The sequence below is a fragment of the Taudactylus pleione genome, unplaced genomic scaffold, assembly GCF_031769625.1.
Source record: "Taudactylus pleione unplaced genomic scaffold, aTauple2 ptg000198l, whole genome shotgun sequence".
Lineage (NCBI taxonomy): Eukaryota > Metazoa > Chordata > Amphibia > Anura > Myobatrachidae > Taudactylus > Taudactylus pleione.
The window spans coordinates 13103127-13117575 of record NW_028284600.1 but is presented as its reverse complement, the minus strand read 5'-3'; the positions used below and the strand labels follow the sequence as shown (position 1 = coordinate 13117575).

Sequence of the window (14449 nt, the reverse complement as noted above, 5' to 3'; positions counted from 1 at the left end):
AAGCAAATTAATGGAAAGTTTACACTCTGCAAATATTGCGTAAGACAATGAAACGTCCCTATTATTTGGTCGTAGAAAAGAGTGTATCATAAAAACACAACACCTTCATCTTTGCTTTAGATGGGTGGATATTTACAAGAATGCTGTGCAACTTCCTTGTTTGAAATGACATAGCAATCGTCTGGTCACCCTGCAGCATGCAGACCTGCACTGCATCTGACCTGGGCTGCTGTCACAGATTTGGGCTGCAATCCTGCTGCCAGCCCCCCCTTATGACATCTGCTTGACGTAAGAGTCCTCCTCTTTTTAAATGCCCCATCTTTGGACTGTGGCAGGGCACGGCTGGGCACACCATGCTTTGTTTTTGATTTTGGAATGCTGCTGGCGTTTGCAGAAAAAGAATAATGGGGCACGTGTCTCTCGTGTTTCGGTCTGAACAACAAGGAAACCAAACGCATTTTGGATTTTACTCCGAATTTAACAAGACAGTCGCTGTGACCGTGGTGGAGACGGTGTCCCTGTGCTTGGTGTTTGCGTTTTCGTGCCTGGCGAACATTTGTGCCATACTCTTGCTCGTCAGGAAGAAGAGGCTGGTGACATCCAACTGCTTCGTATTAAACCTGTTTTGTTCAGATCTACTCTTCGTCAGCATGATCCCTTTCATCGTGGTCATCCGCTGGTCAGAAGCCTGGGTCTTGGGCGATGTCTTGTGCCACTTGCTGTTCTATGTTATGTGCCTTAGTGGTTGTGTCATTCTGATCTCCCTGTCTGCAGTCAGCCTGGAAAGGATGATCTGTATCATGAAGGTGACGCAGACAACCACCTGTGATGTGAAGGTGGTAGTGGTGGGGCTTCTAGTCATCTGGGGCTTCTCGGCCATAACCGCATTACCTTTATGCTTGTTCTTCACAGTGGTGAAAGAGAGGGTGAATGGTGAGGTAAGTCACGGCTTGCTTACATAATCTATTCTTTATGAATATGTGAAATGCCATTTTTGCGATGGGGAGTCCCTTGGCGTATCTTCCAACATGACCTATTGCTGTGTAAAGGTTTGTTGCATTTATTTCCCAACTGAATTGTGTAACCCGTTGACTTCAAATGTAAATTTAATAACTCATTGCTTTTAAATGTGAGATTAACAACCGGCACTTTTTTTTTTAAACTAATTTTGTTTAGGTTACTTATTTTCTTTATTTTTACCCCATATGTGGTCTCTTGCCCAGTTGTCACTTCCTATTGGCAGGAAGTAGCCAAGATACTGACAAAGATTTCTGGGATCCTCATGCATCCAGATTTTGATTTGTTCCTCTAAGTGTCTTGTTTCCAAATGCATTCATCATTGTTTCCCGAGATTTATTGACTTTCAGATCTGCCTTTGCTGGGAGAAATCATCGTTCCTATACTCTCCTAAAATCTAATATAGAATGTTTTATAGTATATGCCAGAGGTTCTCAAACTCTGTCCTCAGGACCCCAAACAGTGCATGTTTTGCAGGTCTCCTCACATAATTACTAATTAAATAGTTAGCTGCACCTGTGGATTTTTTAAAATGTGTCAGTGAGTAATGAATACACCTGTGCACCTTCTGGGTGATCTGCAAAAAGTGAACTGTGTGGGGTCCTGAGGGCCGAGTTTGAGAACCACTGGTATATGCTATTGATTGTCGAACTACAAGTTGTGTTGCTCACTTTCTCAGGTATTCTTAAGATTGGGAGTAATTTCCAAAGTTGTTTTCTCAGTGTATGCTTGTACTTAATATACTTTAATAATAATCATCATTTGGATGCATAAATTGATTAAAAAAAAACTATTGAACCTAAAGAATAATTACTTTTTTCTGGTGTCACATTACATGTAAGAGGCAGCAGATCTATTGCATTTGTGCTTCTGTTGAAATATGGAGTGTGCTACCTCCAGGAATGCCCCTAAGTTGAAGCATTCTACCAGGGCCGGCTCCAGGCACGCTCAGTGTGTGCGGCCGCACAAGGGCGCCGGGGGCCGGCTGTAGAAGATCCCCACCCTACACCCACTTGTTACCGTAATTATTTTATTTCAAGCTCAGGGGCAGGGCACAGTGAGGGGAGGGGGTAGCAAGGGGTGGCGCTGGGTGCCAAGACACCTAGCACCAGCCCTGCATTCTACCTAACCAAGATGGCTGCCGTATGGTCTGTGCGACGCCCACTTATCACCGTGTATGACCACCATAGTGGGACACAGGCGTGTTCTACTTAGCTCCAGAGACCTTGCTACATTATTCTGCATATTGGCCTGTATATACTGCAAATCCTGCTAGGAACATACATCACCGGCTGATGCTCTGTGTGTTCCGAACCATCCAGATTAACAAGTATGTAACTGTGAGTACGGCTGTACCAGTTACTACTATTCCACTTATTAACTGACACCTGGTTGAGCACCTGGACTGTGTATCTGTAATTCTGCTGGTGTTGCTATTTAACTCTGCATAACACCGCCAAATAGCACTCGCATATCTCATCAGTTTCAAGGTCCATTATGCCGAATGTCACACACAAAATGTTTTACATAAATAAAGTATTTAAATAGATAATGAATCGGAACATTCCTGTTTCATTAGGATTTGAAAATGTTCCCAAAATTGTTGATGAGCTGTGGAAATAAGCTGCTTCCACATCACCGAAGCAGCATCCGCCCTGGGAGTAAGATCTCCAAGTTATTGCAGCAGCAGAGTTTTTAGAGTAGTATAATCCCAATTTTTCAGTCCGCAGTATTCAGTTCTTTCTGTATACCGTGTCTTCTCCTTACCCTTCACTAAATTCAATGAACAGCACAGGGGTTATGTACAAAGATTTGTAGTTGAAATGACTTGGGTACAGGATGCCGACGGCCAGAATACCGACAGATTTTTGTAAGTATTATAACCTTAACCCACCCCCAAGTGCCTAACCCTAAGAGCCGTATTCAATTAGAGTGGACCCGCGATACTTTTCCGCCTCCCAGACTTTTCGCCTACATCGCGTGTTTTGTAGGCGTAAAAGTATCGCGCGCGTGCCCGCTTTACCCCGTATTCAATTTGAAATTACGCGAAAACGGGACCCAGTGAAACTTGAACAGGTGGAAAGTACTGTCAGATTTGGGGAAATCAGCCTGACACCCCCCAAAAGATGCTCTGACATGGGGGTTAGCTATGGTACCCCCCGATTTGGCTTGTTGAAGGTATTTGGTGTTTTTAAACGGGCTCAATAGCTGCTAAATAGCATTTTTGTATAAGTGGTGAAGAATAGTATTCAGGAGGTTTTTTTGCATAAAATAACTTATCCCAGCAAATTTGGGGTACTTGAAAATGGGGGCCAGCATATTTTAAAGTTGCTAAAGTGAAGTTGAAAAAATCATGTAAAATCCACCTTCCACAAGCTCCTGCAATGAAAAAAAAACACTTGGGGCATACTTGGGGACCCCCCAGAGTCAAGTTTGCTAGTTTTTATCTTTGTCCCCCAACATTTTTTTTTACGCCCCCAAATTCAAAGTAATTTTTTGGGGTGTTAAGTGTTTTAAAAAAAATTTGACCGTTTATCTTTGGGGGATTGTCTGAAGGCTGTAGGGGGTTCCCACAACGTTGCACCCCAAAACCCCAATTCTGCACTTTTTTCCGCCTCCTATTCATAGGCGAAACTTTTTCGCCTATTACATTGCATTGACTTTCCGCCTAGGTGGAAAATCTTCCAAATTGAATACGGAGTAAAGACAAAACAGGCAAAAATGATGTCATCGGCGAAAAGTTTCCGCCAAAAGCACGCGAAAACTGACTTTCGCTTCAAATTGAATACGTACCTAAGTCTTCCACAGACCCTAATACTTACCTCCACAATCTGTCGGGCTTCTGACTGTCGGGATGCCAACTACATCTATCCCATTGCACATGTATCTAAAAGGAAAAAAAATGTGCAGACCAGTTAAACAAAATGGAAAGATTAGGAACTATGGCCCTCATTCAGAGCCGTACGCTCTGAGCAGAGCGCACGCTCTGAATGAGGGCCGCCCTCCATAATTCTGGAGCGTCCTCCTGGACGCTCGTATAGCTGTGGGTCACCACCCACAGCCTATACGAGCGTGCAGTTTGATGGCCGCGATGGTCGTTGAGGTTTTCAACCACAAGGCCCGGAGTGATTTTGGCTCTATCAGAGCCAAAATCACTCCCACTGACATCACTAGTGATGTCAGTGGGTCTGCTTCTGACGGTAGGCGTTCCCTTGGGAACGCCCCCGTCAGGGAGGCACGCCCACCAAAGGGGGCGTGCTGTCAATCAACATCGACAGCACGCCCCCTTTGATCAGACACAACGAGCGAAGGACTTTCCTGCACTTTCCCGCACGACGGCGGAGCTCCCGCCGTCGTGCGCATGCGCAGTGCTCAACATCTAACCCACTTGCGAGCGGACAGCCGCTTGCGAGTGGGTCTGAATCAGGCCCTATGATTCTTACAGCGTCGTATTACCTATGTATTTCTATATGCACAATATGGTGGAGGTTTGGATATTTGCAGTATTTCCTTAATGGAAGTGCATACACGCAATGACTACATTCAGTCAGTGAGAAACGCCTGTCCCTGCACATACACAATTCCGATACTGGGACACATGGATATAATAGCACTTCTGCTTTATGTCGCGTATCCACTAGCCGATAAAATACACGATAATGATATCGTTATCGTTCATTATATCGGCCAGTGGATGTGTCGTCCACTACCAGAAATGCGCGCTCCCGCTGGTCGTTGACGTCGCTCATCGTCCGTACTTGCACCGCAACCTGATGATATTGTCACGGATATGAGGGAGGGTGACGTCACTGAATGATATCGTGATTGATATCATTCAGTGTGAGTGCTCAATGTTGTTAATGATATTGAGCACATCACTGCCGGGGCCACTCTACACGATATCACTCATAGAGCGAATCATGTAGTGGATATGCGCCTATAGGGGCCCATTTATCACCGAATTTTATCATATGCAACAAGTGATAAAACTCCACTTCTCCACTGTTTGCACTGCTTGACACCTCAACCCCAGAGACGTATAAGGTAGACAGAATAAATTAATACATGGGGGGAAAAAAAAGCAGGCGCGCCAATAGCTGTGCCGGGCCTGGGTAAAAGGGGGTATGGCCTAATCACAGGAGGCATGGTCATGCCCCCTTAGGTAAAAAAGAAAATAAAGGTAGAATTTTTGTATGCGCTCTGGGGAGGTGGGTGCTGTGAGCCCCCTCAGCCCAACGCATAGCAAGTGGGGGGCGTGATCAGTGTGATCGCTCCCCCCACAGGCATAGGAGACTGCTGCGTGAGCAGTCTCCCACTAGTGCTGGGCTGCTGTGATGTAAGAGGGAGGGGGGCGGGGCCGAGTCGCTCCAGCAAGTACCCGCTACCCCCCCTCTTGGCGCCCCTGAAAAAAAGTAGGGAGGGCCCTGCTCATGAGAGAGGTTATATTCTAACTGGAAGAGGGCACAGCTGTAGCAAGATGAGCGAGTGGAGATCAGTGGATATTGGGACAGTTGTGAGGGGGTATTGGTGTAAGTAGTATAGGTGGGAATACTGTAAGGTAAGCTTCTAATAAAGAGAGAGGTTTCTACAATATACAATAAAAGCTGCTTTAGTTAAAAAGAAAAAAGTAAAAGATGTTGAAGATGACCCAGGAAAATGATTAAACCTCATAAAAGATATATCTTACATTTTGAATGTGACAAGCTATATCCTGTCTCCTTTTGTGTTTGTGCATATATATATTATATATAATATATATATATATATATATATATATATATATATATGCGCTACTCCTAACAATTACAATCTGATCTAATATTTTCAGAAACATAACCGCACATAAGATATGTGAAGCCTGATTGTGTCGGAGAGAACATTTTGCCTATGAACATCAGATTTCCTGTCAGTTTAACCCTAATATCTGATTGTGTAAATCTCCAGTGACCAGAAGTGATAGCTGAGGATAATTAAAATGCTTTCAGGTTTCACTTGTTCCATACTGAGAAAGCAGAGCTCATCTTGTGACCACAGCCTATATACAGGGGTGTAACTAGGTATTTGAAGGCCCCATAGCAAAAGTTTGTATGGGCCCCTATGTAGCACCCAGTGGTGATAAATGTATATAACACATGTAACTTTGACAAGGAAGATGGCCCCCCCTCAAGTCTGGGTCCCCAGAGTAGCTGCACCCCTTGCACCTACGGTAGTTATTCCCATGCCTATATATGAGTGCATCTGTCAGCCGCCAGCGCCAATGGCCACATGGGATCTGAGAAATCAGACTCATCACAGAATAACTGGGGGGTCTATTTACTAAGCAGTGTTAAGAGACAGAGTGAAAAGTGATAACATAGCCTGTGAGATGACGACAGTTAGGAGCGGATTGGCTGGTACCTTATCACTTTTCACTCTGTCTGCTAACACATCTCATGCGATTTGTTTTGGTCAGGCTGATAGCTGGTTGCACAAATTAGGAACTGGCCTAAGTGTATAGAAACACACCGCAAAGAGTCTTTTGGCACCTGAATGGCTGATAACGGATAACACTTACAATAAGGTAGATTACCAGGATATCTACATCTTTGCTGCCCATCATTCTCTATTGCATGTTTAGGGAGCCTGCTGATACATCTACACCACAATAGCTGACCTAAAAACTAATCTGTACATCTCTAAAGGAGTGTGAGATATGGTACTGGCTTCAGATGGATCTTGGATTTGGTAGGTGCCATTTTTAGTCCATCTGGTGCTTGGAGCCATTAGTGAGATGTGTCCACGCAGTGCTTGTAGTGATAAGCAGGCCACTACAGGGAACACAGCACAGAGAAATATATAACATACATTATGTACCTGTAATGATGTTTTCCATCTCCAAGTAGGGTGTGGTATAGAAGATTGACAGTGTCTACATAGACACTCAGTAGATCAACAACAGATGGTAGACAGACAATAGGTTGACAGGGACAAAAGGTCAACCGGTACAAATGGTCAACACACATATGGTCGACAGTGCAAGTGGTCGTCAGGTACATTGCTTGATTTGAACATATGGTCGATACAAAAAAATGGTAGACATGTTTTTTTTTTGTTTGTTTTTTTTCTTTAAGCCTAATCTTCACCCTAACCCTTCCCCAAGTGCCTTAGCCTAACCCTAACCGTCTACTTCCGCAGCCTAACCGTCACCCTAACCTTAAAAATGTTGAAAAAGCATGTCAACCATTTGTCAGTTGACCTTGTGTTCTTGTCGACCATATGGTGTCAACCCACTGAGTGTCTATCTAGACCAGTGTTGGCTAACCTTGACACTCCAGCTGTTATGGAACTACATAACCCAGCATGCACTGCTACAGTTTTGCTATTAGGGCATGCTAAAACTGTGGCAGGGCATGCTGGGATATATAGTTCCACAACAGCTGGAGTGTCAAGGTTAGCCAACACTGATCTAGACACTGTGGAGCTTAATCCAAGTACTCTCCAAGTAGTATATTTAGGGCTAGCCTAAAATGTTGTTTATTTCTCTGGAATCTATTGAAATAATAATGTTTTACCATGTTTGACTCCTATAAAACAAGCTACATGTGCCCAAAAGTGACAAGTGGAACCCATGGCAAACTCTGCTGTGCAATAGTGTGTACCATCACATTTCTGCTCACTAGGAGGCAGATGATTATACTTGTACTGTGGTTCTCATTTTTTTCACCCTGCGTACCCCCAGCCAGGGGCGCTGAGAGGGGAGCAGGGAGCTGGGACTATTTACCTGGGCCTGTTGAAGGTGCCTGGCGAGGGCCTGGTTCTTGCAGCCTGCCCCCGTCCCAGCCGTCACCGTCAAGGTCGGGCAGCAGGGAGAGAGGCTGCTGCAGTAGCAGTCAGACCTCCCTCCCTGCGTTATATGTGGGAGGGGGGAGCGATTGCGCTCTCACTCCCTGACACCTGCGCCCCCTATGCGGTGCATGTGGCTGAGAACATAGTCATTTTTTTTTTGTTTCGGAAGGAGGTGGTCTGGCCACACCTCCCTGGTTGGCCACGCCCCCTCCTGTACCTGGGCCCGGCAAAGCTGTCGGTAGCCCTGCCCCCAACTGCCCATTTCTGTTATATTTACAATGCAAAATGTGGCAGTATATTTACTGTGCCAGAAATTATCAGGATTCCGCTAAATCCAGATAATCTCCTTTATGCAGGAAAATTAAGTGATCTTTGAGATTTATCAAAGCTTGGAGAGAGAGAAAGTGGAGAGAGATAAACTACCCAACCTATCATCTTTTTCCTATCATTTTTCAAACAGCCTGTAAAATGACAGGAGCTGGTTGGTTGGTACTTTATCTCACCCCATGGCTTTCATAAAGCTCCCCCTAGGTGTCTATGGCTTACAATGTTATTGTCTCTGTATGTTTGTATTCTTTTTCATTTGTTTTGAGGAAGTACCCAAAAGGATAGGAATGATTTTGGGCCCTTAAACTATTGGATTTATTCCTGCACTTACCAAAGAGATTTGGATCAATGTTTGCATATGGGGTAACATTTATTCACTGATTAAGTAAGGTGTGCTTTTTAATTAGCTCCTCAACAATTTTCGTTGCTTTTTAGATGTAACTTTGCCTGCATTTTATTATTTTGTTTTTAACTGCTGTGACTCCTTGGCAGTCAGCTGGTGCTACCATTCAGCTAGCATAGGCCACTGCCCAGGGTGCCAGGGGTTAGGGGGCACTTAAATCCCTGAATAGGTGACCTAAGGTCACTCATCCTAGGATTTGCACAGTCGGCTGCCGACATGCAGGAGAAACAGTCAGCTGCTGCTCCTCCATGTCAGTTTTATGCTGGAAGTGTGGTGCCTGGTTATAAATGTAAAACCAAGGCCACACTACCAATCTGAGAATGTCGCCCCCTGCATGCAAAGGTAAGAAGCAGCAGAGTTGGGGTTGCCATGTTTGAATGGGTCTGGACGTGACTGCAGATGTAATGCAAATTGATATACTGTAGTTACTTTGGGCTATATTTGACATAGATCAGAGGTTCCCAGATCAGAGTCTGTCTTCCCCACCCCGCTCCCCTCCGCCAGCTACCTGACCGCCTGGACCCTGACAGGCTGTAGCCACGGACCCTGACCTCCCGCCTGGCTTGCTGAAGATTTTTTTTTATCTTCTATTGTTTTTTTTTTTTTTACTTTACTGTGTTCTGCCAGGAGAACAGAGTGTCAGAGCAGTAGCCGGAGCCGGAGGAGGGACCAGGGAGTGATGGAGGGAGCCGGAGGAGGGACCAGGGAGTGATGGAGGGAGCCGGAGGAGGACCTGCCCTGCTGAAAGCAGGTAAGTGTAACCCCACTATTAGCCACCTGACAGTGGCGTATAGTAACACCATCAAATTCCGAAAATACATAATTTTCGGAATTTGATGAATAGCCTATTTTCGACATCCCCATACTAATGTACTATTGTATGGGGAGTGTGGAAATTAACACAGGCGGATTTAACCAGGAGATATCAGTGATATCTCCTGTGTTAAGTGTGTTAGTGAATACTAAAATAACGGTAATTAAGGAAATGTCATTTAAAACCGTTATTTTAGTGTTGATGAATAGGCCCCTGAGGCACTAATTAAGTCACCTGTTGACAAGCATGGTTATCCTTAAAGCCTAGACCATTGGGAACCTCTGTCATAGGTTCTCAAACTCGGTCCTCAGGATCCCAAATAGTTAATGTTTTCCATGTCTCCTCACAGAATCACAAGAATAATTAGCTCCACCTGTGGATTCTTTAAAATGTGTCAGTGAGTAATGAATACACCTGTGCACCTGCTAGGTGACCTGGATAATATGAACTGTTCAGGGTCCTGAGGACCAAGTTTGAGAACCATTGACCTAGATATTTCCATTATCGAAAATCAATTATCGTCACAATTTAACAAGAAAATACTCCGCTACCAACGATACTGGCTCGTAGGTTCTCAAACTCTGTACTCAGGACCCCAAACAGTGCATGTTTCCCAAATGTCCTCATAGAATCGCAAGTGAAATAATAAGCTCCACCTGTGGATTTTTTAAAATGTGTAAGTTAGTAGTGAATACACCTGTGCCACTGGTGTAATCTAAAGGTGCATACACACGTAACAATTTTGTAACCAACGTCTGTCAGATTTTCCCTTGAAAAGTGAACGATTTTTTGAAGTGTAATGAACGATTTTTACAACAATGAACGAAAAATGTTCCTCCCCTTAATGAAAATCGTTATGTTGGACAGTCTGAAATGAACTACAAACGGGAGCGCGCTTGAACGATTTTCGTTTATTGTTATAACTCAGAAACGGAACAATTTTTTGAACAATAACGACGTTGTTATAGTTAAATAGTTAAAAAAATCGTTGTGTGTACTAGGGGTGAGCGGGTTCGGATTTCTGAAATCCGAGCCCCCCCGATCCGAGGCCGATCCGAGTCAGGCTCGACTTTTCCCGCCTGACTCGGATCTGAAATCGAGGCAAAACGTCATCATCCCGCCTTCCGGGTCTCGCGGGTTTTGGATCCTAAATAAGGTACCCGCGTCGGCGCCATTTTCTCACTCGGCTGTGGACAGTGAAGAGGGAGGGTGGGAGTTAGGGCTGGCTGGGCAGTGTAGTGTTGTGCTGTGCTGCGTGGTGCTGCTGTTGTCCATAGGGACTGTGTCCACTACTTCAAAGTCCATAGGGGCTAGCTGGACTGTGTTGTGCAGTCAGTTGTCCATAGGGGCTGTGTCCACTCCAAAGTCCTGTGCAGTGTCCCAGTCCTAAAGGGGTGCTGTAGTGTTGTCCAGGGGGTGCTCTGTCCGTCAGGGGTGCTCCCCCCAAGTGCTGAAAAAAAAAATAATATTTTGTCTGTGTTTGTGAATTGTGTGCACTGTGGCTGCACGTGATTCAACAAAGGAGCAGCGCCAAGCGTGTGCCTGTGTCCCATAAGTAAAAGGCCGGCTGGCTTGTCCGTTAAAGGGTGCTGTAACCCCCAAAGGGCACTCCAAACAAAATAAAAAAATATATTTTTTTGTGTTTGTGAATTGTGTGCGCAGTAGCCGCACGTGCATCAACAAAGTAGTGCCAAGCGTGCGCCTGTGGTCCCATAAATAAAGGGCCGGCTGGATTGACCGCTAAAGGGTGCTGTAACCCCCACAGTACACTCCAAACAAAATAAAAAAATATTTTCTGTGTTTGTGAATTGTGTGCGCAGTAGCCGCACGTGCATCAACAAAGGAGCAGCGCCAAGCGTGCGCCTGTGTCCCATAAGTAAAGAGCCGGTTAGCTCATTTCTTAAAGGGTGGTGTAACCCACAAAGTGCACTAGTCTCCAGCAAAAATTAAAAAAAAAAATTCTGTGTTTGTGTGCGCCTTAGTCGCACGTATATATCAAATCAATATAACATAAATGGAGGACCAAACTTTCTCCGATAAAAATAAAATAGGGAAAGATCAAGAACCACTTCCTCCTAGTGCTGAAGCTGTTGCCACTAGTCATGACATAGACGATAAAATGCCATCAACGTCGTCTGCCAAGGCCGATGCCCAATGTCATAGTAGAGGGCACATACAATCCCAAATGACAAAGTTCAGGAAAATGACCTTAAAAAAAACATTTAAATCTTCTGAAGAGAAACGTAAACTTGCCAATATGCCACTTACGACACGGAGTGGCAAGGAACGGCTAAGGTCTTTCAATATGTTCATGACTAGTGGTTCAGCTTCACATGACGACGGAAGCCCTCCTCCCGCTAAAAAAATCAAACGAATTAAGCTAGCAAAAGCACAGCAAAGAACTGTGCGTTCTAAGAAGATATCACAAATCCCCAAGGAGAGTCCAAGTGTGGTGGCGGTTGCGATGCCTGACCTTCCCAGCACTGGACGGGAAGAGGTGGCTCTTTCCACCATTTGCACGCCCCCTGCAAGTGCTGAAAGGAGCACCCACAGTCCACTTGCTGATATGCAAATTGAAGATGTCACTGATGAAGTACAACAGGATGAGGATACTGGTGTAGCTGGCGCTGAGGAGGAAGTTGGCGAGGAGGATTCTGATGGTGATGTGGTTTGTTTAAATCAGGCTCCGGGGGAGGCAGTTGTTGTCCGTGGGATGAAAAAGCCCATCACGGTCATGCCTGGGCAGAAGACCAAACATTCCACCTCTTTGGTCTGGCAATATTTCTATCCAAATCCGGACAACAACTGTCTTGCCATATGTACCATATGTAAAGTTGAAATAAGTAGGGGTAGGGACATTAACCTCCTAGGAACATCCTCCCTTATATGGCACCTGCAGCGCGTTCATAAAAAGTTACTGTCAAGTTCAGAAACTTTGGCTAAGACCGTAAGCAGTCCAGGGACACCTAAATCCCGTTGTCCTGTTGTATCCAAGCGCCTACAAACCACACCGTCAACTCCCTCCTCGTCAATTTCCTCCTTAGTCAGGATCTTGCCTCCGTAGAGCCAGTTTGTGCAGGGACAGAATAATTGCCAGCTTGTTTTGTGGGGGCCCAAACAAACCAATCATTTCAGCCACAGTTGTGTGGCAGACCCTGGCGCTGAAATGATTGGTTTGTTAAAGTGTGCATGTCCTGTTTATACGACATAAGGGTGGGTGGGAGGGCCCAAGGACAATTCCATCTTGCACCTCTTTTTTTTCTTTGCATTATGTACAGTTTGGGGCCTAGTTTTTCAAACTGCCATCCTGTTTGCCACTGCAGTATCACTCCTAGATGGGTCACGTGTTTGTGCCGCCCACTCGTGTCGCTTAGCATAGTCATCCAGCTACCTCGGTGCAACCTTTTGGACATAAAAACACTATTGTGAGGTGTTCAGAATAGACTGGAAATGAGTGGAAATTAAGGTTATTGAGGTTAATAATAGCATAGGAGCAGAAAAACCCACAAATTCTGTGATTTTAGCTGTTTTTATGCTTTTTTTTCAAAAAAATACAGATCCAAAACACAGAACCCAAAACACGGAAGGGTGGTTTTGGCAAAACCAATCCAGATCCAAAACACGAAGAAAGATCCAGAGCCAAAACACGAAAAGTGGCCGGTGCACACCCCTAGTGTGTGCGCACCTATACTGCTTCGCTAACCATCTGCACACATTGGGCCAGGGTTTTTTTTTTTTTTTTTTTTATTAAGCCAGATCAGGGGCTTATTTTTTTCATTTTAAATTAATTAAACCAGGCCAGGGGCTTTTTTTTTTTTCTTTCTTTTTGTTATTATTAAAGCCAGGCCAATGGCTTTTATTTATAATTTATCCAAGGCAGTGTCTTTATTTCTTAATTAATACCCCTTTTCCACCAAAATTCCGGGTCTGAACTGGAGTTGGAACAGGGTTCCTATCCGGATCAGACCCGGAATTTAGCCTACACCGACTCGGGATATTCCCGAGTCAGCGCCGCTCACACTGCAGTCGGGTCTGCATAGATCCGGCTTTTCCGACGTGAAAGTGGACGCTTGGAGATGATGTCATCTCCAAGCGCCACTGAAGCCGGACCAATCGGCCGGCTTGCGGCACACTGTAGGTCATCAAGACCCGGAGTGCGCCGTATACACAGCAGGGTTTCATGGGCTACGCCCGTGTTAAACCATGCTATTTACCTGGGTTGGATGCCGGGTCACTCGGTGATCCAGCCCTCACCCCTTTTACACCAAGGAGCTGCCTGGGTTGACCCTGCAATAACCCTGGTTTTAGCTCCGGTGTAAAAGGGGTATAAGCAAATAGTTTTTATTTATTTTTATTAAGCCAGACCAGGGGCTTTTTTTTTAAACTAAGCCAGGCCAGAGACTTTTTATTATAATTTATCCAGGCCAATGGTTTTAAATTTTTTACTTAAGCAAGCCAGGGGCTTTGACTATTATTACTTAGGTCTGTTTTTTTTTAAATAAATTAATTATGCCTTTAAGCTAGGCCATGGGGGTGAGGGAGATGGTTTGCAGACAAGAATGCATGCCATCCTCCTTTTAATATGGCTCGAAAGCCAAAAATATCAGTCAGTTATTGATATATTCTGGATATGTTAACGGCAGCATATTCGGAAGTATCACTAAACTAAATATGCCACTAGTATTTGGTATTGTTCTTAAATGGAACCCAATAAGACCATGTATCAAAAAATGACCTCATCAACAATGACATTAGCATCACAAGATTATTCTACAAACCCTAATATGCGGATCACTGGCGGACCCTATCAAACACTGACAGTAAGATTACTAGCGGACTCCACCATCACCCCATCAGTAAATTAAAAGCTCTCGCTCACAGATAATTATCCCTTTTCTCACCCTACAGAGATTTTAGTAATTTATGCCCCCACCTGCTTTACATGAATAAAGATCTCTCACTTTCCATACACATATATTAATACCTTTTTTCACCATCTCCTACACTTATATTAAAATGACACTTCCCTAATGATTACACGTTTAGGCCCCCATCTATTAACG

At 44.6% G+C, this 14449-nt stretch overlaps 1 protein-coding gene across 1 annotated transcript in view; it reads left to right on the top strand.

Moving 5' to 3' along the window:
• The first annotated feature begins 404 nt into the window (after positions 1-404).
• The window catches only part of FFAR4 (free fatty acid receptor 4), a 64946-nt gene continuing 50901 nt past the window's right edge, over positions 405-14449 (top strand). The window contains exon 1 of the mRNA XM_088476985.1: positions 405-938. Coding sequence (XP_088333111.1) covers positions 405-938 — 534 coding nt within the window. The remainder of the gene's footprint in view (positions 939-14449) is intronic.